The following is a 26,585-nucleotide window of genomic DNA, read 5'->3' as shown; positions in this document are numbered from 1 at the left end:
CATTAACCCTAAGTTCATGGTGATATTTTCAATGTTTGTTTTTGTTTTGTCGGATTATAAAATTGAGAATGGAAATGGGGAATGTGTCAAAGAGACAACAACCCGATCAAATAAAAAAACAACAGCAGAAGGTCACTAACAGGTCTTCAATGTAGCGAGAAATTCCCGCATCCCGTATCAAATACTAATGTGTGATACACCTCCTTTTCTATCCCACGAATGGTGTAAACAACCACAGGCCATCGTTTGACTTTCACTCATAAGGGACGACATCAAAAGATCAATGTAGGATAAAAAAAATGATTCAAATAGTTTAAGGGTGGGGGAAGGGGGGTAATAATGCTGAAAGTTTTGTTAATTTAAAATCGATTTTACATATATCCAAATAGGTAAATCATTATTTCCCAAATTAAGTAAAGAGGGGGGGGGGGGGGGGGGGTGTTATCCTATATTGAACTTTTGATGTCGTCCCTAAGCAATATCCATGTCGTATTGTTATAAGCTACATATATACGATCACGGTTTGACCAATTGCGTCAAAAATTAAACACAAAAAAAATAATGGTCTGATTTATGGTAAAGATATAAAATAAATAAAAAAATATCACAAACAGCTACCAACGATAACAATGAATTTCATGCCTAGGACTTCGGTCCAGCCATACAGAGTCTAGCCAGGTTAAACGTTTGTGTTCAAACCTTTTAATAATCTGGGTACGACGTTAGAAGCAATGATGTAATTAAAGTTTCAGTCGGAAATGGGACTGAAAAGTTGAAAAGGAGTAGGTCCGGTAAGGGCCGATTATGACCCCAAATTGCATGTTCATCTAACGAAATATTTGTGATACTTTTTAAACACTAGCTTAAGTGTCTATTTCAATTGATTCAATTAGTTTATGTGAAAAAATTTAACTAATTAAGTCATTAAAAAACGCTCCAATTCAAGCTTAAATAAGAAAAATCTATCAAATATGCAAAAAATCGTCACTGATGAGTCTTATGTACAGACGAAACGCGCGTCTGGCGTACTAAATTATAATCCTGGTACTTTTGATAACTATTTAGATGTTTTTTGTCAAGAATGAAAGTAGCCGCATCTGTGTTCTTCTAAATATATATGTCATGTATTATCATCAAATACATTCCAAAATTATGAATGAACACGAAAGCGCGGCCACTTTCATTTAAGACAGAAACCGTCTAAAATTTTAACTAAAATGCTAAAATTGTGAAGATTTCAGTAATTTAACATGACTTAATGATGTTAGTACCCGATATAAGTGCATTTTATTGTCAAAAACAGCTCATATGTGTGAAGCAGAAGCATTCTACTTTCCAATAAATAGCTAAATTATTACAATTCCACAATTTTGTAAAACTGCTATATTTTTTGGACTAAAAGAGACTTACGGAACCTACCTCCTTTGCCAACATTACGTCATTTAGTATCTGCAAGATATCAAAATTTAAATTGAGAAAGGAAAACAGCCCCGACCATAGAGCAGACAACCGCTGAAGGTCACCAATGGGTCTTCAATGTAGCCAGTGTATATAAAGTGCGAATCCAGCTAGTTCATTTTTACTGTTATATGCGGGTATGTCTATTGTAGAATAAAGGATCATGGGAAAACTGTATTTGTTTACGTTTTGAAAATATCAAGTTAAGTGATTTGAAGGAAAGTTTTAACATATTTTCATTGTGATATGTCTTTATAATATACAAACATAGCATTAAAGTTCAAATAATTGTTATGAAAGCATCATAATATAGCATATCGATTATTGAAAGCGATCCATTTTAACTATAGATGCGATGAATTATCACTGTTAGTGCAGTCATTATTAATGTAGAATTTTCAAAGATGCGAAGAATTTTTATTGTAGAATTATGTGATAAATGCACTTGCAACAAATGAAAAAACTTAGTTGATGAATTTAGGATTTATGAAACATGTATTTTCAAATTGAAATACAAACTACTCATTCCATGATTCTTCATCAAATATATAGCTTTTCAAACTTGTAACAAAAGCGATTCTCAAAATGAAAAATTCTAGATCCGCGAATGGATACTACCGCAGAGGTAAAACCATACACATTATGGTTATTATACACGAAATGCATGCTACAATTCATTTGTGTTGATTTTAGACCCTTTGGAACTCTATGTGGGCTATTTCAGAATCTAGCCAAAAAAAAAAACCAACTAGATACACGGTTAGATTCAGCATGTCAACGAATCCCAAATATCTCTATTAAAGGACTTTTTTCTATAAATTTGGACCCCACAAAATTGAAAAAGGGACCAAAAATATAAAAAAAAATGCATGCATCGGATATATTTGTTATTGAAGGCATGACTGTAACAATAGGATGAATATACAAAAATATCTTATTCTGGGGTCTCATTGGGGGGTTCTGATCCCGGATCCCGCTTACTGTTTTGTCAGATTCCCGTATTCCGCTTATTGTTTTGTCAGATTCCCGTATCCCGCTTATACTATGCTGTTCTCATTTTTTGTAATTATCCGTGTCCCGCTAGACTTCATTTCTCGTTTTTCACGACACAATCATTTGACTTTCACCTGTCACGCTTGCAAAAAATCGGCAATCCGGCGTCACGCTTATACCCAAATGCGACCCACTATTTTACTCTATTCTGACTCCTATTAAGCCCATTATAAATATATTAAAAAAGTAGCGTGGATTTTTTTTATCCCGTCTTTATCCCGTCTCGTTTCGTATTTGAGCCATATATAGATGTCGTACATGTATGTGACAATGAGATAACTCTCCATCCGAGTCACAATTTATAAAAGTAGACCATTATACGTCAAAATACGGTCTTCAACATGGAGTATTGGCTCACACCGAACAGCAAGTTATAAACGGCTCCAGTGTAAACCTTTTAAACGGGAAAACAGAGGTTCAATCTATATCAAGATGTACGTAATAAGGGGTGAAGTGTCATGGAAATGGATAAAAAAAATAAGGATAAAGATCCCTATACGCTTTATAAGAAACTAAATTGAATACATTTGAAATAAATGTTATTTCTATTGAATTTATTAGAGTGTTTTAAAACCAATCTTTCCTCCGTAAGTTAAATTTTATCAAATCTTTCTCTTACTTAATCTATTGTTTGAGCAAGTCGGCTAAATTAAGGGTTTACGGCTAATTTCCTAATGCATGTAAAGCAAAACTTTGGTTGGCTTGCTTGCTTTGTTTGTTTAATTGTTTATACAAACTTTGTAAATAACATTGACATTTTTAAACAATATGAATAGGCAAAGTTTAACCTGTATGTTTAATATTTGAATTAAATTGGGTGTTATCATAATGATTATCCAATAAAAGAAAAGCAAGCAAGTCAACTAAAGTCTTGCTCTACATGCGTAAAGAAATGAGCTGTAATAGATAACAAAAAATAATTATACAGTGAAAATGCACCGCATATACAATACTAATGATTCGCTCCACAGTGAAAATGAAAGAATAGTATCATTATTCGACAGTAAACATGACTAGCATTACGAAATCATCATAGTGGAATTTAGTTAAATATGAAGAAACTGAAAGACAAAACATATTCTACGTTATACAACTTTATTAATTGTATTAAAATGAACAACATCTTATCTGTTAGTTATAAAGCACCTGCACGATCTGTTCGTGAAATGTCCTAAATATTCACCTATTTTGGTATATATTTCACAGCTGGATGGCTTTAGGCGCGATAAAACCCCGCTCGCATCTCTTACTTTGTTTTATTAGTATTATGTATTTCTGAACATATACATTTTAACTAATTTTCTTCATTTTCTTCAAAAATTAAAAAAAGTTCGTCTGTTTATTTATCATTCTACATTAGACATTTATGGCATATACAGTAAAAATGATATTTTAGGATCCGCACTTTACATACACTGGTAGCGAGAAACTCCGGATGTCTGTTTGTCTCTTTCATCTTTAGCCATGGCGTTGTCAGTTTAGTTTTCGATTCATGAGTTTGACTGTTCCTATAGTATCTTTCGCTCCTTTGTAAAACGTTTTACGTGTTGTTGTGATTTAAGTAGTGTTAACCGTCAGCGTCTTTTGAGATATCAACACAGACGAAAATCAATGCTTCATCGTAAAATACTTTTCCAATTGATTTAAAGTTACAATTGAATATTACATCATCAACAATTGGTCATATAATTTGATTGTGTTTCTATTAAGTCAAAATTGACTAGTAACAGTATAAAGCTTTTTATATCACACGTGCTGATATTGTACAAAACAGTTGCAATGAAAATGTAAATGAGAAAAAGTAACAAATGAAATACAGTGATGACATTGATGTCAAACGTCCACACAGGTCTATGGTAAGATAAGCTTGCAACATGTATTGATATACTGTTTCCAGGATGAGCATACAATTGAAATTCCTAAGAAATAGTACAGATGATTACCAAATGACATCTCTGCACAAGAAAACAAATTAATTTAACACAAACATATATGCTAGGTAAACCATAAAAAAAGGTAAAGAAAATTAAAAATGAATAGCAAAACAAATCAAAGGATATTAAGATGCCTGTTATGTAATTGCTGAAGTTGATTACTGTGCATATATAGATTTAAGAAGATGTGGTATGAGTGCCAATGAGACAACTCTCCATCATGGTAACAATTTATAAAAGCAAACCGTTATAGGTCAAGGTATGGCCTTCAACATGGAGCCTGCACTCACAACGAACAGAAAATTATAAAGAGCCCCACAAATTACATTTGTACTAGTGTTAAACCATTCAAACAGGAAAACCAGTTAACGGTCTAAATCTGTATAAAAACGAGAAACTAGAAACATGTATAAACTATGTAAGAGACAACTACTGTACATCAGATTCATGATACTTGTTTTGTAATACATCAGGCATTCTATTTTTTTTCTGTTTGGATTATTTCCCCATTTTCACAATTTGTCAGTGTGGGCCTTTCATGTCTGTCTATACGCTATGGGGTTAGTCATGGTTAAACTGAGGCCGTACCCGACTTTTAGTTGCTTAAAGTGATGTCTTGAAGACTTTTGGATAGTTGTCTCATTGGTATTCACAGTCACATCTCCTTATTCTTTTAAATTAATTGTGGGTGGAGTGGAAACCCTAATTTTGCATGTGATTTGTTAAATCAAAATAATCATGAACATGTACACTTAGTTTCAACTTGATACGACAACTACTAGATTACTGTGACAAAAAAGTAACCAGATAACGAGGGACACAAAAACAAACACTAAAAATACAGAAAACCAAGTTAGGGATTGCAAATACAGGCAGTGTAAAAATGAAGATAGCGTTTTCAGGTAGTATCTTCTAAAAGCATCTATTCGAATGTTCTATTATATTTTTATGGTCAATGAGGCAGAGAGACTAGGATTAAATTTGGCAACTGGGATATCATTAGAAACATAAATGTGTCGTTAGTACAATGATGCCCCACATGCACTATATTTTTTATGTTCAGTGGACCATGAAATTTGGATAAAATCTCCAATTTGACATTAGAATTAGAAAGATCATATCATAGGGAACATGTGTACTAAGTATTATGTTGATTGGACTTCAATGTCATCTAAACTACCTTGACCAAAACCTTTAACCTGGATATGACCTGTATTTAGAACAAATGATGACAAAGCAATGTAAATGTAGAAAGAGATAATATTTCAAGAGATATTTCATATTTTATTTGACAAAAACATAAAAATAATAAATAAATTACAACATTAGAAAAACTACACAGTAATCTAATGCCTTTTGTAATATAAATGATTTATAAATAAAAAACAAAACAAGACAAAATAGTCACTGTAATGCTTATTGTCCTTACTACCGTAAAATAAATAAAGATTCAATTCAACACAGCTTTGTTAAGTATACAGAGATAACAAAATCAGCAACATCTATTTTGATAAAGATCCTCAAAGAATTTCAAAAGTTGCAACAATATTTTAATAACCTTGATTATATTTGAGTAAACATTTTTCTCTCGTTTTATTTTAATTTCTTTGTAAGTTGTAACAATAATTTATTTATTGTAATGATTATAAGTATAGTTGTGTTTATAAATATAAAGTTATAAATATTTGTTTCTTAACAGTACACAGTGTACTTGTGTTTTCTCTCAATAAAAAATGCGAACATTAAAAAACAACCAAATATTTGCTTTTACAAAAATGTATAAAAAAATATCATAAATAAATTCACACAAGAATTTTTCAAATATTTTTTTAAGACATTCTGTATCAATACTAAATTGATTCAACATTCTCTCGAAGCAGATATAACAGAGGTTCCTTTCTATCAATCATTTATCAAAGGGAGACAATTGTTTTCTTTTTGTGAGATTGGAATTTCTCTGGATAGTCTAGTTTCAATTTTTGAGTTTAATGACACAACTGTCCCTCTTAATTTAGGTCATTCACGGGGAAAATGCTTCATTGGAAATTTTGACATTAAGATATTTGCCTTAAGACATATAGTTTTGTACCAAAAAGCAAAAAAAAACTTTGAAGAACATGTAAACAATTCAGGGAAGTTCAGAAATTAACTTTTACTGTGGATTCCTTATAATTCGTTGGATACCAATGTTCGTGGGTTTAGTGGGTACAGGTGAACCACAAATACAAATGTCCAACGCATAATATTTTTTCAATAGGCTTTGCATACAGAGATTGGCAAAACCAAGAAATCAGAAATCCATGAATATGCAAGTTTTCAGCAATCCACGAAAATTGATACCCACGAAAATAAACAATCCACAGTATGTAAAATTCAATTATGTTTATAATTATGAACTAAATGGATTGTATACTTTACATATTAAATTATGTCAATTAGCATTTGGTTGCTAATAAAAATCATTATTAATCTAGTCGGTGAAATGACTTATACAACAATTTGATCTGCTAAAGGGAGGTAATTCATTATTCCCTGTTGATAATAAATATATAAATTCAATATAAAGGTAGATAACTGATTATTTTTTTCAAGATATTCCACAAAAGTTACTCAAATTGTTAGTATCAATTAAATATTAACAGATTTACATAGTAAATACCTTTTTGCACTTTGAAAGGAAAATGAGGATGAAAAAAATAATACATATAATTCTGTTATTGTTTCACTGCATATAACAAAAAATCACTTAATTTTTTCTTTAAAAATCTGTACCGCATATTGTAAATAAACATCTTTAAATACATAAAAACAAATCAACTACTGGTGTATACATAAAATAATCTCAACAAAAAAAAGTAAAATACAACAAATCTTGAGATTCAAATAAATATATAAACAAATAAATAAACAAAAAAACAAACAAGTAAAGAAGTACACAATGTAATAATATTGCACATATCAAGAAACAACAAAAAATATTTGGCAAGAAAAAATTACAACATTATTGCACAATTAATGTTCATTACATGTCTTTAAAAACTTCCACTTCAACAATCAAAATTCACACTGAATTGTCATTCCTTTTCATAAGGATTTGTTTCTAAAGATGAACACTGGTCCTAAGAATAAACACTCAAACAACATAATTTTACAAAATAATAATTCAACATTAGTACAAACATGGATGAAATTTCTAAGGCCACCTTTCACAAATGATATTTTTGTAGTAATAATATATGTTTAAAACATCTTCAGTGATGACTGAAGTCATAAATAAAAAAAAAAAACATATTTTGTAAAATGAATAATCTCTTTTTTCTAGAATAAATTTTAAATCAACATTATATTTTTTTCATCTGGTCTCCCAAAAAATATGTTAAATTGTAATTTATATTAACAACACTCTTATCAATAAAATATGTCATCCATTTTAGACTAGACTATTGATAAATTTGTATTTTGATTTGTTGGCATCGTGAAATATTTTTGGGCTTTTATTTATAAACATAAAAACAGGAAATGGTCTTCTACTAATTTACTATCCCATTACATTTTGTACTAAAAAAAATCATTCTGTACTGGAAATACTATAAAAGATATAAGAAACTTATTTAATAACTATAAATATTAAATCCAAAATGGTCAGGGTGACCTGTGATCTGAGGTCTCATATAAAAGGACCTGTGACCTTTAAAATGTTCAAAACCAATGAATCAGATCATTATAGTTGGCTTAAAAGTGACATGGTGACCTGAGGCAATTTTTTTAATTGACCTTATGTCCTAAGGGGTCCCCATTACTAACTATGATATTTTAAGGTAATAAAATGAAGCAATTTTGAAGTGGAATAATTTTATTTAAAACAGAAATTCAACAGTTTACCAACTATATCAGGTTTATAGAAGTCCATTTAGGGATTTTCTCAGGAAGACTCCCTTGAAAAATTTAGCTATATATATCGTAAAAAATATTTATTTCAAAATTAGTCTTAGTCATAAACAAAAATATACCATTGTTACATTCAGATAATAATCTTAAAATAACTGACACATATGATGCTAAATTTTATGATTTTGACATGTAATGTAGTTTCTCTACGGAACAATGAAAATTAAAGCAACTGTCTGACCAGCAGACATGTCAATTAGTATCTGGTTATCATGGGATTGCAGAATTTACTGTGGATTTTTCATGTTTAAAACTAGAACACATCAGTAAATATAAGAGTAGATAGGGAAATCTAAAACAAACCAGACAAACTTTGGTCAACTTTTAACTTATAACACACCTTAAACTAAAACAGATTTTGTTGGTCCTCAAAATGTTCAAGAAATCAATTTTCAAATGTATTATCAATACATATACATAACTAGTTCATTTGTCTAGTAAATCCTGCTTACTAAACATGATAGATATCTGTTTGTAATAAAATTCATAAATCAATAAAAATAACAACACCAAGAAGGGAGATAACTGTACAACTGACTGACTACTCTTCCTTTCTTGTAAACTAGTGTCTGGATTTCTATGTCAAAATCTGAAAATAAACGTCAGAATTTAAAGCTGCTGTTTATAGCAATTCTGAAATGAATTAAATAAATGATTAAGATTATGCATTGCATCAGTAGATTTAAGAAAGGAATCCAGTTTATTACACGATTATACACAGTATGCATAGTGGAGTTTATGTGTGTATGGTACATTGTACAAATATGTGAATGTTAAATTTGTTAATGCTATAGCGGAGTTTATGTGTGTATGCATATGGTACTTTGTACAAATATGAGAATGTTAAATTTATTAATGCTACTTAATTGATTATTTTTCAAGTCAATATGCATTCAACAGTTAACTATTTAAAAGCTCAATTGTTTTCTAAGTATATCTAACCTTTTAAGTGGTGTTTGGTGCATTTGATGTGGTATTATTCACAACATTTGATTGTCCTGGTTTAAATGGTGGCATCGTTGTTGTTGATGTTTTCAGCTCTGGTTCCCATATAAAACTGTAGTAGATAGCCAGTACAATAGCTGCCAGGGATACAGCTAGAACGTAAGCAAGAACTGTAGCCAGTCTAACCCATTTCTTATTTGTCTTGGCCGCTGTTTTATTTTTGTTTTTATCTGCACTGAAACTTGTCCCTTTTCCATGACCACCTGGTCCTGAAGCATTCCCACGATAAGTCGTGGCATTAGGTTCCTTCTCTAATTTGTCTGAATAAAAGAAAAACATCATACTACATTTAAACATTTAAATTCATACCTACATAATGACATTACATGTATGTATATCAATGTATATAACTCAATGTGTCTGTCTTACTTGAACTGTTAACTTTGCTGTTGACACAGAGATGAAAGAAATGCATGAAATTTTTATATATCTGTCAAAAAAAACCAACAAAATGACAAATTGTATTTTCAAGTCATATCTAAGCATGCTTTGCTTATGTACATGTATCATTTTTTAAAGAAGATGATTGTTATTAAACTGTATGTTTCTAAATTATTTTCTATTCTCAATTAATATAGTACAAATGTACATGTACATGTACACCATGCATACATGTATATGGAGACCAGCAAAATAGCAAAACTCTATAATTCCGTATTTAATTTACTCACTGGCAAAATAGCTCTAAGGACATAAAGGAGGCTATTTTGCTGTAGCTATAAATACCACCTTATGTAATATAAATTTATAGGACTTATTATAGCACTTTATATTTCACTCACTATAAATAATACTAATTGTTATCTACTCTTCATTTATTTATTGTTTGCTTTTTTTTTCCATATCCCCCCTTTTTTCATAGTGTGTTATTGCCGTCTTATTTTTGCTGTTAATCCAGCCCAGAGCCTCTTTATATATTGATTTGTGTATTAACTCCTGCTATCACACACTGTTAAAATATAAACAATAAACATTAAACAAAACAGGGCGTACCCATCTATTCGCTACAAATGTATATTCAGTTAAAACAAAGAGTAAATAATGTTAAAACTTTAACAGGAACGATCGAGTAGCAAACATTATATAAAGAGAATCAATAAATACGTCTTAAATGAACAAAGAACAGCCGAAATCTTACTTTGGTTCATCACTGCAGCTTCATCAATAAAATAAAATTACCGGAAATAATACATAAGGGACGTCACTCTGTTATAATATTCAAAGCACAAAAAGTACTATTTTACGCCACTGGCTATGTCGGTGTTTTCTCAGACGTCCGCGTCGACTAATGTCACTAATTGGACACGTGCTCTCTCACAACGATTGTCAATACTATAATTAATAAGTGTCACAGTCTCAGAGCTTCTTTCAAAAAATTTAAAATGTTGTGAATAATATTAATCTACTCTTTTGCCATCTCACATATGGCTCTCCCTTGACACCATTCGCGAGTATGGTCTTGAGGAAACGATGATAGTCCGTCGGACGGGGACGATAAATGGCTGACCCGTGTTAAGAGAGAGCCATATCTCTTGCACGTTAAAGACACCCTTGTAGATTTCGAAAAAGAGTAGGCTAATGCCTCTACAAGGCAGCACTCGCACCCGCAAAGTGGAAAGGGATTAATATAAGTTGCAAAACTTGTTTCCCAATCCACTATAAATAAATATGTTTAAACTAACTATATGATTTCTTTTTTTCCAGCAATGATCATTCAGTTCCGCTAGTATACATTTTATTAACTGGGAACAGTATATATTTTTAATATATATGTTCCTGATTTTAAAGTTCGTGTCACCAGACATATTTTCTACCAGTTATTACTCCAGACAGAGACATATAATAATAGGCGTCTCAGGGGTGGGGGGACCTGAGAGCCCCGCACCTCATTATTGAAAAAAAATTGTTTGATAGGGAATCACTGAAGCATGACTGGAGCGGGGTCCCCTTTGGTCAGTCAGTCCCCCCCCCCCCCCCCCCCGCTTTCAGTAGTTTAATCCTATAAAAGACCGTTGTTATAAAGCTAATTAATGGATAAATATCTGCTAACCATATTGATATAAAAAAAAGATGTGGTATGATTGTCAATGAGACAACTCTCCATAAGAGAACACAATGACACAGAAATTAACAACTATATAGGCCACCGTACGCCCATTCTGCATAGTCAGCTAAATAAAGACCCCGAAATGACAATGTAAAACAATTCCGGGGCAAACGAGAAAGCTAACGGCCTTATTTATGTCCAAAAATAAAAATGTAACACATAAACAAACGACAACCACTGAATTACAGGCTCCTGACTTGGGACAGGCACATACATACAGAATGTGAAGGAGTATAACATGTAATTTATTTTCTCTGGTTACATCTTCTAACATCAGACTCGGACTTCTCTTGAACTGAATTTTAATGTGCGTATTGTTATGCGTTTACTTTTCTACATTGGCTAGAGGTATAGGGGAGGGTTGAGATCTCACCAACATGTTTAACCCCGCCGCATTTTTGCGCCTGTCCCAAGTCAGGAGCCTCTGGCCTTTGTTAGTCTTGTTTAATTTTAATTTTGGTTTCTTGTGTACAATTTGGAAATTAGTATAGCGGTCATTATCACTAAACTAGTATACATTTGTTTATGGGCCAGCTGAAGGACGCCTCCGGGTGCGGGAATTTCTCGTTTCATTGAAGACCTGATGGTGACCTTCTGCTGTTGGTTTTTTTCTATGGTTGGGTTGTTGTCTCTTTGACACATTCCCCATTTCCATTCTCAATTTTATACCGTAATAATAGCAACCGTAGTATTTTAGTCACGAATCAATGAGAGTCACTCATTAGACGCATTACCGAGTTAATATCCATCTTAACCGTAGCTGCACTGTACTGCCCGATATATCAACCGTTACAAAAGTTTTTGTATAGCATGCTTTTACCGTATTTACCGTTCTATCTTAATATGCATGAATTGGTGGACCAGTGGCTCGTTCCTTTGTGTGTTGATATGAGTTTCTAGAAGGTGCGGGTTTATATTTGTATATGTCTCAGCCATCTTACTTTGTAGAAGTACGTCGACATAGAACAACGATTTATTTCTGTAGAAAGAAAGTCAGTACACACAAAATATATTAAATGTTACAAATTGTAGATAATTGAAGCCGGTGTCTTAAAGTTACCTGGATGTTTTCTTGACCTTTTTTTGTTTCTTACTTTTTAACCACAAGGAGCTGACTGGTGCACCCTGACTCACTTACGACAAGTAAAACCTTCGTTAATAATTGCTATATCTGTGTTTGTGCGGGAAATGCAATGCTCTCGATAAGTTCAGAAAATTCTTAACAACTGTCTGAGGGGTTCGTAGGCGACCTGATGCAAGGTAAAATGTCTGCTCCAATCCAAGAAAACCTTTGATCTCTAGTGGCAGTTAAAGTATCTCAAAATCCATCCAGGTGGACTTATTCGGCAGAACCTGCCCATGCATTATTATTTTCCATTATGTTGTCCGGCATACTGACTAACTGTCTAAAATATTTGCCACTGACATAGATCAAGTAATCAAGTAAAATTGTTTACCAGATCATGACTTTTATCTTTCTTACCCATGAACAAAAGTATAAGAAATTCTGAAGTCCTCTATTATGGAACATGATGAAAGATTGTATATAGAGAGAACTGAGGGCAGATATCTTATATTTTTCCATTTCTTCATTTCTTATAGAATTGTTATTTCTTCAGTATAATATGACTTGATTGATATAAAAAAAAAAAGAGAAGATGTGGTACTGTCAACGTATATTTGTTCCACCTAACAGAAGTTCCAGTGGAAACTTTATTATAAACAATGTCATAATACTTGCACCTGTTGGAACAAATATTCTATACTATTTATTCCGTTAGGAACATCTACTGTAATATTTATTCCTGTGGAAATAATATTCCAGAATAGATTTTCCATTTGGAACTTATATTATGAAGGAAGTTTTATTCTGTGACAGTACAATTGCCAATAAAAGACAAACCTCCACAAGAGTGCTTGGTTTTTTTTGTCACAAACTTATGTTTACGGATCTATTCACAAGAGAAAAAAACATGTTGATAATCATTTTTTTTGTGGGGGGCGGGGGTTTAGAACTCACTGACAATATTTAGTCCATATTTTATATATACAAAAAATAATTATGAAGCAGAACAAATAAATCTATACACGGATAAGTTGTCTTGACCATAGTATATGCTTATTACCAATACGATTCTCTCTGGATACCCCAATACTAACCCCCCTTTTTGGTCAGCAAACTTAGTCACGTGATAACTTCCGATTTACCGAGTAGTGTCCCTGTACGATAGACAATCATGGAAGTTATCTCACTACTTGATGTTTTAGTGTCTAAAATGATGACTGTAGATTATGAAGTGTTAAAATATATATCTTATGTGTATTTTGTTAATTCTGCCTTTGTTCTGTTATTGTTACAATTTTTAAGTGCACCGTATGGGCGTTATGCAAGATCTGGATGGGGACGTATGCTAAACGCAAAATTCGCCTGGTTTATACAAGAACTGCCGTCTTTCGCAGTTCCAGTAATTTTAATTTTTGCAACAGACACTTGGAAATCAATATCCGTGTGTAGTAAAGTAACATTGACATGTTTTCTTGTGCATTATTTTCAAAGGTAAGTGTGCACTCTTTTATTTTGAGGACAGAAAAGTGTATTATTTGTAAACAAAACCTAGCTTATCTTGTTGTCAATACATACACGTGTATATCGTACGATACAGATAGGTCTAACACCACCTTTTTACTGTACTAAATTTGCATTATGTTTGTGTGTGATTTGTTTGAGGTTTTTAATCTGACCTTGTCATTCTTGTCACCGCTTCATTCTGTTAAATATTTGTGATTTTTAAAATTAGTGTTGCTGAAAGTGAAAGTAGAATTGGTCAAAAAGAAAGTAACCCAATTTTTACTTATTTATCCATACATTTGGTTCATAGAGGGTAACACAAAAATCAACAAACATAACTTTTCATCTAGACCAATTAAATGTTTAAATCAAATGAAATTTGCAGCAGAAGTTGCATATATAACCACAGGCATTAGACGTTCTGTCAATAGTATAAAACTATTGGCAATTGGAAGAAAATAGTGTCCATATACACTGTATATACATTTGTATAATATTTTATATATATGGAAATTATTTTCTTCCAATTGCCAATATTTTTACACTATTGACAGAACGTCTAGTGCCTGTGATATAACTAAGTATATTGCATACCTATTTGATATACATGTTATAAATAAATGTATTGTATTTTGATGCCTTGTACAGTTGTATGTGGGTTGAAAGCTCGTCAGAGCTTATGATATGTCCTTGTTTGTATTCTATGCCAACTCTTAATTAAGCTTACTTATTTTTTATTTATTTATAAATTACAATGTATGTGTTGAAGCAAGGATTTGTATACAAATCCTTGGTTGAAGCCTACATTTTAGGTGTTGTTTGAATTTTTTCTTCTTTTATCAACCATTTCTGTACTAATCCTTGCTCTTATCACAAAAATGTATGAGTACATGTTATTATTCCAGAAACAGACGTTTACAAGAAAGTTTGCCTCGATGCATATTTATTATTACACTAATTATATATATAAAGAACCCACATTTCCCTAAAAAAGGCTTACTCAATTTAATTAAAACATGTTGTGAAAGACTAAACATTTCTGGGAAATTGTGATATATATTCATGTATTTTAAATTCTCATTGCGTTTGGGAGAATGCATGTTCACTGTTAAGATATTAATCCTTAAATCTTCTATATAAATGTGTTCTTGCTTTCCCATATAATCCCCCCCCACCCCTATTCAATTTCTTATTTTTCATCATTGAAAAGTTTAGGGTAATCATAAACATGTTCATGTGTTATGGTAAGAGCAATTACTCTGACATTAAATACATGCAAGTTTAAAAAAGGTCAACATACTAAGGAAACACACACCAAATATTTATAGAGGAAAGTGTCTGAAAAAATCTTTCAGTTTGAATCGACTAAATACATGTAGCTAATGTTTGTTAAATCATGTTTTAATCATGAGAACAATTACAATAGTAAGCAGATCTAAGCATGCATTCTCTTGCATCCTCAAAGTTTAATTTTCCCTGAAAAAAACTACTCCAATTAATTTTAGAAACTAATTTGAGAGCAGTTTTCAGGTGATATAATAATTATTTTTGGGTAAAGGCTGCACTAAATGCTATAAAAATCGTTATGGTACTGTCTTCATCAATTTATCTTCCTAGTTTCATCTCTAATTTTGTGAGTTAAAACGACATTTAGCACTGGGATGGTGAACATAAGATCATATCAATGTCCATTGCAAGTAGTTCAGCGATTTTAATAAACTCAATTGACAAATATTAAAATAACAGAATGACCCGTATGTAATGTATGTGTATATATTTGTTTTTATATAAAATTCGTAAGAAGACAGTAGTGTGTGAATTATCTGTTCTAAAAAAAGTTCAAGTTAACACTATATACTATGAGCAAAGGAAGATACATTTGTAACTCCAGTTCAAATGTTTTCCGTTTAATTCCAATTGCTAAACGAAAGCCATCTTTATCATGTTTATCATCAGTGATCATAAGGACTCATAAGCTTAGCACCTGACTCAACTTGTCTCTACGATAAAATAAATGGTAAAAAAAACTTTTTGAAATTTGATAACTATTTTTATATCGATATATATCCCATTTACGAACCCTGCCAGTAATAAGTCAAATTCGCCAGGTTACAAAATGTACTTTCGGGAAAATTGACAGGATTGTAGTTATACAACATTTTAAAATATCCGCTATCATCTGTGTTAAAAAATTGAAAACAACACGTTTAATAATTTCATGCGTTCGACATTGTGTTCGAAGCGCTTTTCTGGATTTACCTTGATCAGGAACGCTCAAAGTCAAACATTTTAAATCCGAGGATTTGTTAACCGAGTTTATAGACTTAGGACAGTGAAATGAAACGGGGGCATCTGCCAAAGAGACTACAGCACGACAAAAGAACAGCAAACAGCGCAAGGTCACCAACTGGTCTTCAAATCAGCGAGAACATTACGTACCGAAGCAGACTTTTGCTGTTATTTTTAGACTGAACGTAATGGCTATTTCGGGTCATCATTAGATAGAAAAACGTGCATGTGTCATTTTTTTAGAAGAGTAAAAAAAAATGTTGACTATAGAGGATCAAAGAGAATGACCCAATAAACCGATTCGAAGGCCGTACTTTGACCTATAATGGTTTACATTTTTACATTGTTACTTGGATGGAGATTTGTCTCGTTGACACTCATACCACTTATTATATCTATTGACAACGTCGTGTGACTCGACAGTATGCAATAAAAGACTTTTGCTCATTTCGTGGAAATGTTTTGATGAATGTATTACAGTCGACCTATGATCGTGTCAATTATGTAATCGGTTTGAAAAATGAGTTCGGTTGAATGTTGTCTTTTTTTTGTTAAAAAATTAAGAAAAATATATCAGGCCCTTTCGATTACCCCTTTTTGACGAAAAAGCATCCAATTTCAATCGCCTAATCCTATGTAAATGTAAGTTCACAAGTGACCTACATTCAAATTATTTAATTCTTGGTCTATTTCTAACATTTACTGCCAATAAACATGTGTTGTAGGTGTAAACTAATAGGCAAATGGACATTAAAATCATTTGAAACTTCAAATTAATAGGACACTAGCTGTCAAAAGCATATTTACCGATTTGACACAAATTTTAATATTTGATTTATAACACAATAAAACTATTTAACATTACTAGTGCATATATATATGTTCCGGACCATACGCGTATGGTCATGACCATATGGGTATATACCTATATGGTCGGGGTAATCAACACGCATACTTTTAAACTCTTTATTAGGTGTGACGCTTCTGGTTGTTACGTCACTAAAATGTCATTTTATTATATATTCAAAAAAACTTTAAAAAAAAAAAAAACAGTTGCACACAATTAATATTGCTTACTATTTGTAAGTACAATTATATGAACCATATGAGTATACGCATATGGTCATGACCATACGCGTATGGTCCAAATACTCATATGGTCCGGAACATATATACTAAATAAGAGATATCAGAATTTCTTGTGTATTTTGGTCTAGACGCAAAATGATTAATATCGAGATGACCACGAAAACTACCGACGGTCTCATAACACGATATAAATATAAATAGACATGGTCCACGTGCAAATGGATTTTTTTTATGTCTATTTTATTTCATGTTTAAGGTTGAAAAAGAAATTAATTTTCGATTTTAGCTGTATAACATTGATTTTTTTTTTGATCGAATCAGTCAATTAAATGACGTACCTTTGTTTCACTTTCTATGTTGACATTCTTTCTTTTAATAACCGAACACGCACCAACCATGTGTAATCCATCTCTAGCTAAATAGTTGAACTGACGACAGTTTACATGAATACGGATTTTATAATTAGGTCGAATTATTCTCTTGCAAGTGAATAATTCAGCATCGATGTTGATAAGCTTATTTTGACAAAATTGAACCATACTGGCCGGCTAAAAGCTAATAATTATATCACTTTTTCACTTTCATAAACGAATGAACTAAAAAAAAAAAGAATATTAATGTTTTAGGTATCTCGTAGCTAGTGCCCCTTAAAAAGCTACTAGATATATGCAATTTTGATTTTTTTTGTTTTGTTCAATTATAACGAAAGTGAAATAGTGAAGTAATAATTCGCTTTTAGCAACCAGTATGTAATGATCACGAAAAAGGGTACTCTTGAAATATTTATATATAGATATTGTATTTTGATATTATTTGTTTGTGTCTAATTACATGCTTTTGTTATAGTGTAATGCCAATGTAGGTTTGAATTTAAAAAAGGAAAATTACCTTATTTTGATATATCCAAATCATGCAAATAGACACATGCAGACCAGTTTAGTTGTTCAATATGAATAGTCATGCATCGAAAAATCACTAAAAAATCACTTGCGAATTCTTATTTGACTGGCAAATTTCATTTTACAATAACACGCCCCCTTTCAAAGAAATCTTGCATATTCCCATATGTTCCATTCTTAAAAGTTCCACAACATCAAATCGCAAGTCATCTAATTATGGAACTCCAAATTCCTTGATGTTCAGTATATGGCAAGTACAATGGACTACAACGTACATCTTAACCATGTTAACCGAGATTGATTTAATTCCAAAACGCTATGATATAGTTTGGTTCAAATATTCTACTAAACTGAACATGACCATGAAAACAACGATAAACACCTCTGAACGTTACAAAATCATACAAAATATTTTGTTTTTCTTCATCTTGAGGACTTGTACCCTTTATCAGAGTGTTACTATGATAACGTTGTTGTTATTTGATATAAGACTAGACAGGTAAAGATAACCGATATCCTTGAAGTATCAATACAGCAGCGAACATGGTGGATAGACGATTGTTGTTGACCAGAAAAGGACAAATATATAGCCGAGATATGAACTTTTAACAATTTCATGTACTCTGATAATTATTTAAGCATCTCATTAACTTCCATCCCTGTAATTTCGATTTTGGTCTTCTACAAAATGTACACCAATATGTATACGTTAATAATAAAATAAGTTTAAAAACGTAATAAACTCCTTTCTTTTTCAGAACTTTTATTTTCTCCTTTCTGATCAGAGGAGGAAAGCCAACACCATTTGCAACCTTTTCAATGGCGTTTTTATTCTGTGTTGTTAATGGATATTTACAAGGAGGATATCTTCTCTTTCACGCCCCACGTGATGACAACAAATGTCTTACATCACCACAGTTTATGATAGGTAAGTCGTCTGTCACGAGTGAGAGGATATCTTCTCTTTCACGCCCCACGGGATGACAACAAATGTCTTACATCACCACAGTTTATTATAATATAGCTAAGATGTTCTCTTTCACACTCGGTCATTACTGGGATAACTGCTGACTGAAGAACACAGTAGGAAAGGAACCGTTTTTGCGATGAAGGTACAATAATCCGAACTTTTTTCTTCATTGACAATATTGATCAAATGCTATTTTGGATCTTATATTATATACTTTAGACATACTCAGTTTCCACTCTGTATTCCTTTTCAAACAAATGAACCTAAATTGGACCACAAACATTGACCGGGGTATAGAAATGTGGACATCCATTGTTCTTTTCCTTTCAGGAAATACGCTCATTACTTTAATTGGAATACGCGTCTGGTCGGAATGTGGATATAAAATCCGAAGCCTCCTTTAGAAAGTGTACAACCATGACAATGATCTGTGCACGTTGTAGAAAAAAGTAAAATCACAGAAATACTGAACTCCGAGGAAAATTCAAAACTAAAAGTTCGTAATCAACTTGCACAATCAAAAGCTCAAACACATCAAACAAATGGATAACAACTGTCATATCCCTGACTTGGTAAAGCCATTTTCTTATGTAGAAAATGGTGGAATGAATCTGGTTTTATAGCTAGCTAAACCTCTCACTTGTATGCCAATCGCATCAAATTCCATTATATTGACAACGATGCGTGAACAAAACAAACCGACATAATAGGTAAAAATTTCAAATATACAGCAGTCAACATTATGCCACAACCTTAATCTTACTTTATCTTCATGAAGGGTTTAGTATTTGGACGTTGAAAGGCAAGATCTGTACCCCTTATCCAAAATGATTTCAGTTTTCATTGGTAGACGACTTTATGCCTTTTTATAGATAAAGGAAGATGTGGTGTGAGTACAAATGAGACAACTCTCCATCCAAATAACAATTTATAAAAGTAAACCATTATATGTCAAGGTACGGTCTTCAAGTTCGATAGGTTAACAACAAATCAAACTAATGTTTTATGAAAAATTCGATTAATCTGTTTCCCTTCGTTTACTTGGTTTACTTGGTTTATTTGAGGAAATTTATAGCATTATATAATAATTCCGATTTTATTTTCATTTTATATCCGTTTTTCTGATAAGTAGAATTTTTTATCCAGCCAAAAGATATCTTGACATGAACTTGACATTGCGAGATTTGAGTTTTTGAAGTAGAAATGAAAATAACATTTTGTGCTTTCGAATTTTTTTCTTATGACTTATCTACTTCAGGAATCAGCCAAACATTTGAAAATCAGACATGCATAAATAAGATAAAAGGAACATAGGTGATAAGCCTTAATGATCTAAGGTCAACTTTGCCCGAGACAGTTAGAACCTAACTAAATGATAGAAGTCTCTCAATTCAAAGTGTATGTCTGACCATCGTTATACTAAGAAGATTTAATTTAATCATCAATATATATTCTTATTTTTTAGGTCTGGTTATGTTTTTCACTGGTATGGTAATAAACATTCATTCTGACCATGTTTTAAGAAATTTGAGGAAACCAGGTGAAACTGGATACCAGATACCTCGTGGTAAATTTATTGACATTTTGATTTCAGCCATCATGTTGCTTTTGTTACTATTTAAATACACAGTGTTTAGAAATATCATTGTAAATCTTAACTTTACCATGTTTACTGCTTATATTTCTAAGCATGTTTGACTTTTCTCAAATCGCCTTGATCAAATAGTATGAAACAACGTTGATGATCTTTTTTAGCATCAAAACAATTTAAAACAGTATTTTAAAGGAAGAAAAACACTGTAGAATTATATGATAAGAAGGACAATGAGACAACTCTCCATCCAAGTCGCAATGTATAAAAAGTACGTAATTATAGATCTAAGTACGATTCAGCACGCATTGTTTAATAAACTGACCAGTGTAATCCGTTGCTTTTTCTATATCCGTGGAAATTTCAAACTCTTGCCACTCAGCTGCTATGATTCATAGATTGAGTTTTCAAATCAGTTGAAAGTATTCCAATTATAACATGCTCTCAAAAATATTCTTGGTCATTTCGCTGTTTCAGTTTTATTGTTTCACAGCCGAGCTGCTATGATTCATATTTATTAATGTCAATATTTAAATCTGCATTACAGGTGGCATGTTTAGCTATGTCTCAGGTGCTAATTTCTTTGGTGAGATTTTAGAATGGTGGGGATTCTTTGTTTTATGTCCTTCGTTACCAAGTTTAGCGTTTGCTGTTTTTACTACTTGTAATATAGGACCACGAGCATTACAGCATCACAGGTATAGTATAATACTAAAGAAATAACCACATTTTTGGAAGTTTACTGGAGTGTAATAGGAAAATTAAACAAACATTCCAATTAAAAAAAAATTAACGAATTTATGTTATGTAAAATTTCTTATTTTTGTGATTATAAATTGGCCCAGTTAGCACATCAATAATTCCTCGAAAAAGGTTATACAATCTTTAATATCTTAACTTATTTTTTGCCATCACTTTCGATAGTGAAAAAATTATCTTTAATGGAATATTAGTCGACACATTGTTGTCTACATACCTTATGGATATTTGTGATTATAGTCCCAAGATATAAAAAAGAAAAAAAACCCAAGCAATAGTCTCTTTTAGATACAAATATACACACTAAATCGTTATCCTTTAATTAGTCTGTTTTTCACCACACATCCCAAATTTGCAGTTGTTAATTCTAGGGTGCATAACTATTTCAGTATATAACAACATCTTCTTTGCAGATGGTACCTACAAAAGTTTGAAGATTATCCACGGAACAGAAAAGCTGTTATACCATTTATTCTGTAGAAAAAGGAACTGCAGATCAAGAATTACCAAATTCACAGAAATTAAATACTGAAACTTTAAGGCATTAGGCGTGTGAAACAGTACAAGGAATATCATATACAACATTGATCTCATAATACTATTATTAGATATTGGTGCTTTGTTTTTTATTTGTATTCTTCTGTAGATATGTATATTGAATTTCTTATTACAGATAAAAAAAAACTAAGAACGCATTCAAGCCTACTTGTTCAGTTATTATAGATACCAGGATTAAATTTTGTATTTACCACAGATGCACGTTTTGTTTTAGACTTATCAGCATGATCAGTGACTTCAAGTTTTGCTCGAATTCAAAAAAGTTAAAAAGGCCTAATAAAGTACAAAGTCGAAGAGCAGTGATGACCAAAATTCCTAAGAGTTTTTGCCAAATACAGCTACGGTAATCTCTTCCTGAGGTACAAAAGCCTTAATTTTTCAAAAATTCTAAAGTTTTGTAAACAGTTAATTTATAAATATGACCATACCAATGATAGTTCATGTCAGCGCAGAAGTGCTGACTACTGGGTTTGTGAATACTTGGGGAATTAAAACTGCGCTAGCAGTGTCATCGAACCAGTGTTGGTAAATAAACTTCTCATAGATACCAGGATTGAATTTTGTATTTACACCAGACTCGCGTTTCGTGTACAAAAGACTTATCAGTGACTCTCGAATAATTCAAAAAAGTTAAAAAGGACAGATAAAGTACAAGGTCGAAGAGCAATGAGGACCACCATTCTTAAAGTTTCAAAAGCTAATGTTATAAATACTTTTTTCAGGGCACAAACCCACCTTTAAGACACTTATTTCTACGGCCATTCTAAGCCTATCTTCATGCACCATTTGCAAGCAAGAGACTGAATGGTCTGCAAAAATAAAAGTCTGGTGATATTTAGTGAGTGTGTCAATTTAAAGTGCATAAGAAAAGGGTATAAACAGTTTCATGTACTACTGTACAATCTCCAACAATGAGAAATACTTATACCATAAGGAGAATTTCATAGATTTACAAGTAAGTTTTGTTTTTGCGTTGAATCGTTTTCTACTATTGTCTTAATTGCAAATATGGTTAAAATGCTAATGAGATAGATATTATGACCTTCAGATTTCATTGTTTTCTTCATTAAAAACTCCTCTTTCATTCACACCGGTAAATAACTTTATCATGTTTCTGCTGAAGAATAAATTTGCTTGGAGTTGGAAAAAGTATGGCCTGAACTTTTACCAACATGTTACTTGATGTTCTTGCAATACACACAGTACGGTTGTGAACTACTTTTCATAGGATGGGAGTCATTTAATATGCTTATATAATCCATAATTAAAAATAGTCTATTTGTATAAGTAAGAAAAAGTTCTCTTATGTCTTAAAATTGCGTTTCATGGCAAGGTACAGAAAATATACTGTAGACAGTAGACTATAAACATAGGTGAACGAGGTACAAGAGAACTCTACATCTTTGAAAATACTACAAGCCACCTCTGTACTATGGAAGAAAATGATATAACTAGATTAGAAATATACACAACCTGTAATTAACTGCCTTTACAGCACTTCCGCGCTTTGATTTCTGGAAATTAGGAAGTTGAAGCCATACTGCTAATATTTTTTGATTTTTATACTCAAGGGTTCAAACGTGGCTTTCTCATACTTTCTTTGACTATTCTTTGTCTCCTTTAAGTAAAATAGCTCCGAACGTTTTCACACTGTTATACATTCCTGGTTTTCATATAGATATAAAATACATGTACAAATATGTGGAAAGAGTGCCAATGAGACAACCGTCCATCCGAACGATAATTTGTAAAAGTAAACCATTATAGGCTATGGTACGGTATTCAACACGGAGCCTTGGCTCACATCGAGCAGCAAGCTATAAAAGAGGGACGAAAGATACCAGAGGGACAGTCAAACTTATAAATCGAAAATAAACTGACAACGCCATGGCTAAAAATGAAAAGGACAAGCAGACAAACAATAGCACACATGACACAACATCGAAAACTAAACGAGAAGCACTATGGACCACATCAACAAACGACAACCACTGAACATCAGGTGACTGATTTAGGACAGGTGCAAGCAAACATAGTGGGTAAAAATGTTTCAATATGTACCAACCTCCACCCTATACCATAATATGTTTAGATGAGCGTTTCCGACGCGCACATTTTTATCAGTGTAATTTTAATTTGAAGAACTAAGCCATACATCAAAAGACTTCTTCAACTGTTCGAATGCGAGCTTTCTAATTTTTATTTCGCAACAATTTAGGAGCTCCTGATATTTGAGTTTTACCATGTATGATTCTGCATGAATTCCGCTTCATACAAGTTGGGGAAAAGAAGAGCCAAGTTGTGTTTTTTTTATAAAGTATGATTTGTCTTCCCTTGTATCTATGTTGGTCATGCTGTTTTATTTCACGAAAGGAAATCTGAAATTTTCTAAGAAATTTACAGCAAAACAAATTAAAAAAATATAGTATGCCGCCAAAAACGGCGATTTAGATGTTCAGTGCCTGACAGTCAAGTTAGTCATAGATAATGTACGAATCATCACAGCTGACATCAGTAATTTCAGTTTCGTTAAATGAACATTTTTAAAGGCAGTGCTTTAAGGCCTGACTTTTAAGTCATGAGGTTCATCTTTTCATACGCAATCTATGCTGGGGGTCTTTTGGCCAGAAATAGATCCGGAAATGTTCGAATTTCTCCTCTTCTTTTTATGGTATGATATGGTTTTTGTTTCTTTCATTTACATTGGGGACTAAAGAAACGATCAGTGTGTATTGTTCGTTTGATAGAACTTGTTATTAGTGTGTATTTTGCATTATAAGCAGTCAACCTGACTACAAACTATCATTATTTGTATATTCCGTGTGGAAAGAGGTCGGGTCAATTTCAAGTGTTATCTGACATCTAAAGATTCTTTCATTAGTTCAGACGTTGATATAACAATGAAAAGTCGACTGAACATGATTAATATTGCATCTTCTATAATTCAAAGCGGAATTCGGTTTATGAACGAGAAACCGTAAAGCGTTTTCAATTTCGGTATTAGTTATGTATGTTGTCCTGGTTCCCGGTACTACGTTCCGGGTATTAGCTATTTGATATATTTGATGTGTAACATTACAATCGGGTACCAGCCAATCTACGTGTGTATGTGTACATGATTTCCCGCTAAAATGACCGACTTAAAAAATAGTCCATAAACGTTCCGTATAATGATATGCAAATTCATAATTAATCGTAACTTTTTTTTATCTTTGTATAATTAATATAACAAAATGGATTCCACAAAATTGAAAATAGCATTATTTTATGAGGATTTCTCATATTTTTTTCACTTCCGGGCGCAGTAAGACGTATGTTTTGAAGAAGCTCGAAGAATTTGACAAAGTGAATTGAGAAGGAAACGGATAGATATACGTCCTTGCTATCAGGTAAAACAATTTAAATGTTCAGAACAAACACATTTACTTCACACAAATAGTACAGGCTTAAGCTTTTTATTGTCTAGCTTATACACGACTGTAGTCAAGTGTTTAAACGACGGCGGTGACCTACAAGGTACGGGTCATACTGGGTCAAGTCTAAATATGTAAACATATCCACGTGCTATTAGGTAGAACGCATCGTAATGCAATATCTACAATTTTTTCCTCCTTTATACATCGTTTAACCAGATATATTTCTCCTTTTTACATCGTTTAACCAGATTTCTCTTTCAAATACACTTGAACACGGGTTGTATGTACGTATCTTTTCTAGTGTTTTCTTGTCCTTATTAAAGTTCATTTGTTTTTGTTTAAATATTTTTGAACGACTGAACACAGAAGTGAATGAATGCAACAATTATATATACTGAAGACTTGGGCTGTACAATGATAGTGTACGTACATCATACTGATATTATTCTAGCAGTAATTATGTTAATTTAGGACGTAATGTCTAATGACAGGAATTCATGAGCTATGCCTCAGGATTTCTGAAAAAATATCAATGACAATGTAAACAGGAACAAAACATTGACACGAATGATGCTTTCTTCTATGTTATATAGTTATTTAGGTATACGTGTTGCACAAGTTTCAATTAAACTGAAGTTATAAAACTTTTTTTCAGGGCACAAACCCACTTTAAAGAGACTTGTCTACTGCCATACCCATCCTATTTTCATGCACGATTTGCAAGCCAGAGACTGGATGGTTTGCAAAATTAAAAATCAGGACGGTGTCCAATTAAAACAAAAGAACTAAACTGGATGAATATTGTAGGAGAAATCTAGAGGAAAGTTTTGATTTGTGAAATTGGTTTTCCTGAAAACTCATTCATCCTATAGCTAGCCTGCAGAAAGGAACTATAACTGTCCACCACCAACTGACGAGCTAATGTTGAGCTTCACATATG

The 26,585-nt window shown here is 32.2% G+C and overlaps 1 protein-coding gene across 1 annotated transcript; it reads left to right on the top strand.

Moving 5' to 3' along the window:
- The first annotated feature begins 13,710 nt into the window (after positions 1-13,710).
- On the top strand, positions 13,711-22,349 carry LOC134709203 (3-oxo-5-alpha-steroid 4-dehydrogenase 1-like). The gene is made up of 5 exons (XM_063569377.1): positions 13,711-14,062; positions 19,110-19,279; positions 20,787-20,888; positions 21,460-21,610; positions 22,085-22,349. Exons 1-5 carry the CDS (start codon positions 13,743-13,745, stop codon positions 22,149-22,151), a joined length of 810 nt encoding a protein of 269 aa, XP_063425447.1. The 5' UTR covers positions 13,711-13,742; the 3' UTR covers positions 22,152-22,349.
- The last annotated feature ends 4,236 nt before the right edge of the window (positions 22,350-26,585 follow it).

Source organism: Mytilus trossulus, chromosome 3, assembly GCF_036588685.1.
Source record: "Mytilus trossulus isolate FHL-02 chromosome 3, PNRI_Mtr1.1.1.hap1, whole genome shotgun sequence".
Lineage (NCBI taxonomy): Eukaryota > Metazoa > Mollusca > Bivalvia > Mytilida > Mytilidae > Mytilus > Mytilus trossulus.
Note: the sequence above shows the minus strand (reverse complement) of the source record. Positions and strands in the feature narration are given on the sequence as shown.

Bases quoted from the DNA above. Each gene is read 5' to 3' on its own strand.
- LOC134709203 (XM_063569377.1), top strand. From the start codon at position 13,743: ATGGAAGTTATCTCACTACTTGATGTTTTAGTGTCTAAAATGATGACT. The intron at 19,280-20,786 runs GTAAGTCGTCTG...CTTATTTTTTAG, and splicing joins ATCACCACAGTTTATGATAG to GTCTGGTTATGTTTTTCACT. The intron at 20,889-21,459 runs GTAAATTTATTG...TCTGCATTACAG, and splicing joins TGGATACCAGATACCTCGTG to GTGGCATGTTTAGCTATGTC.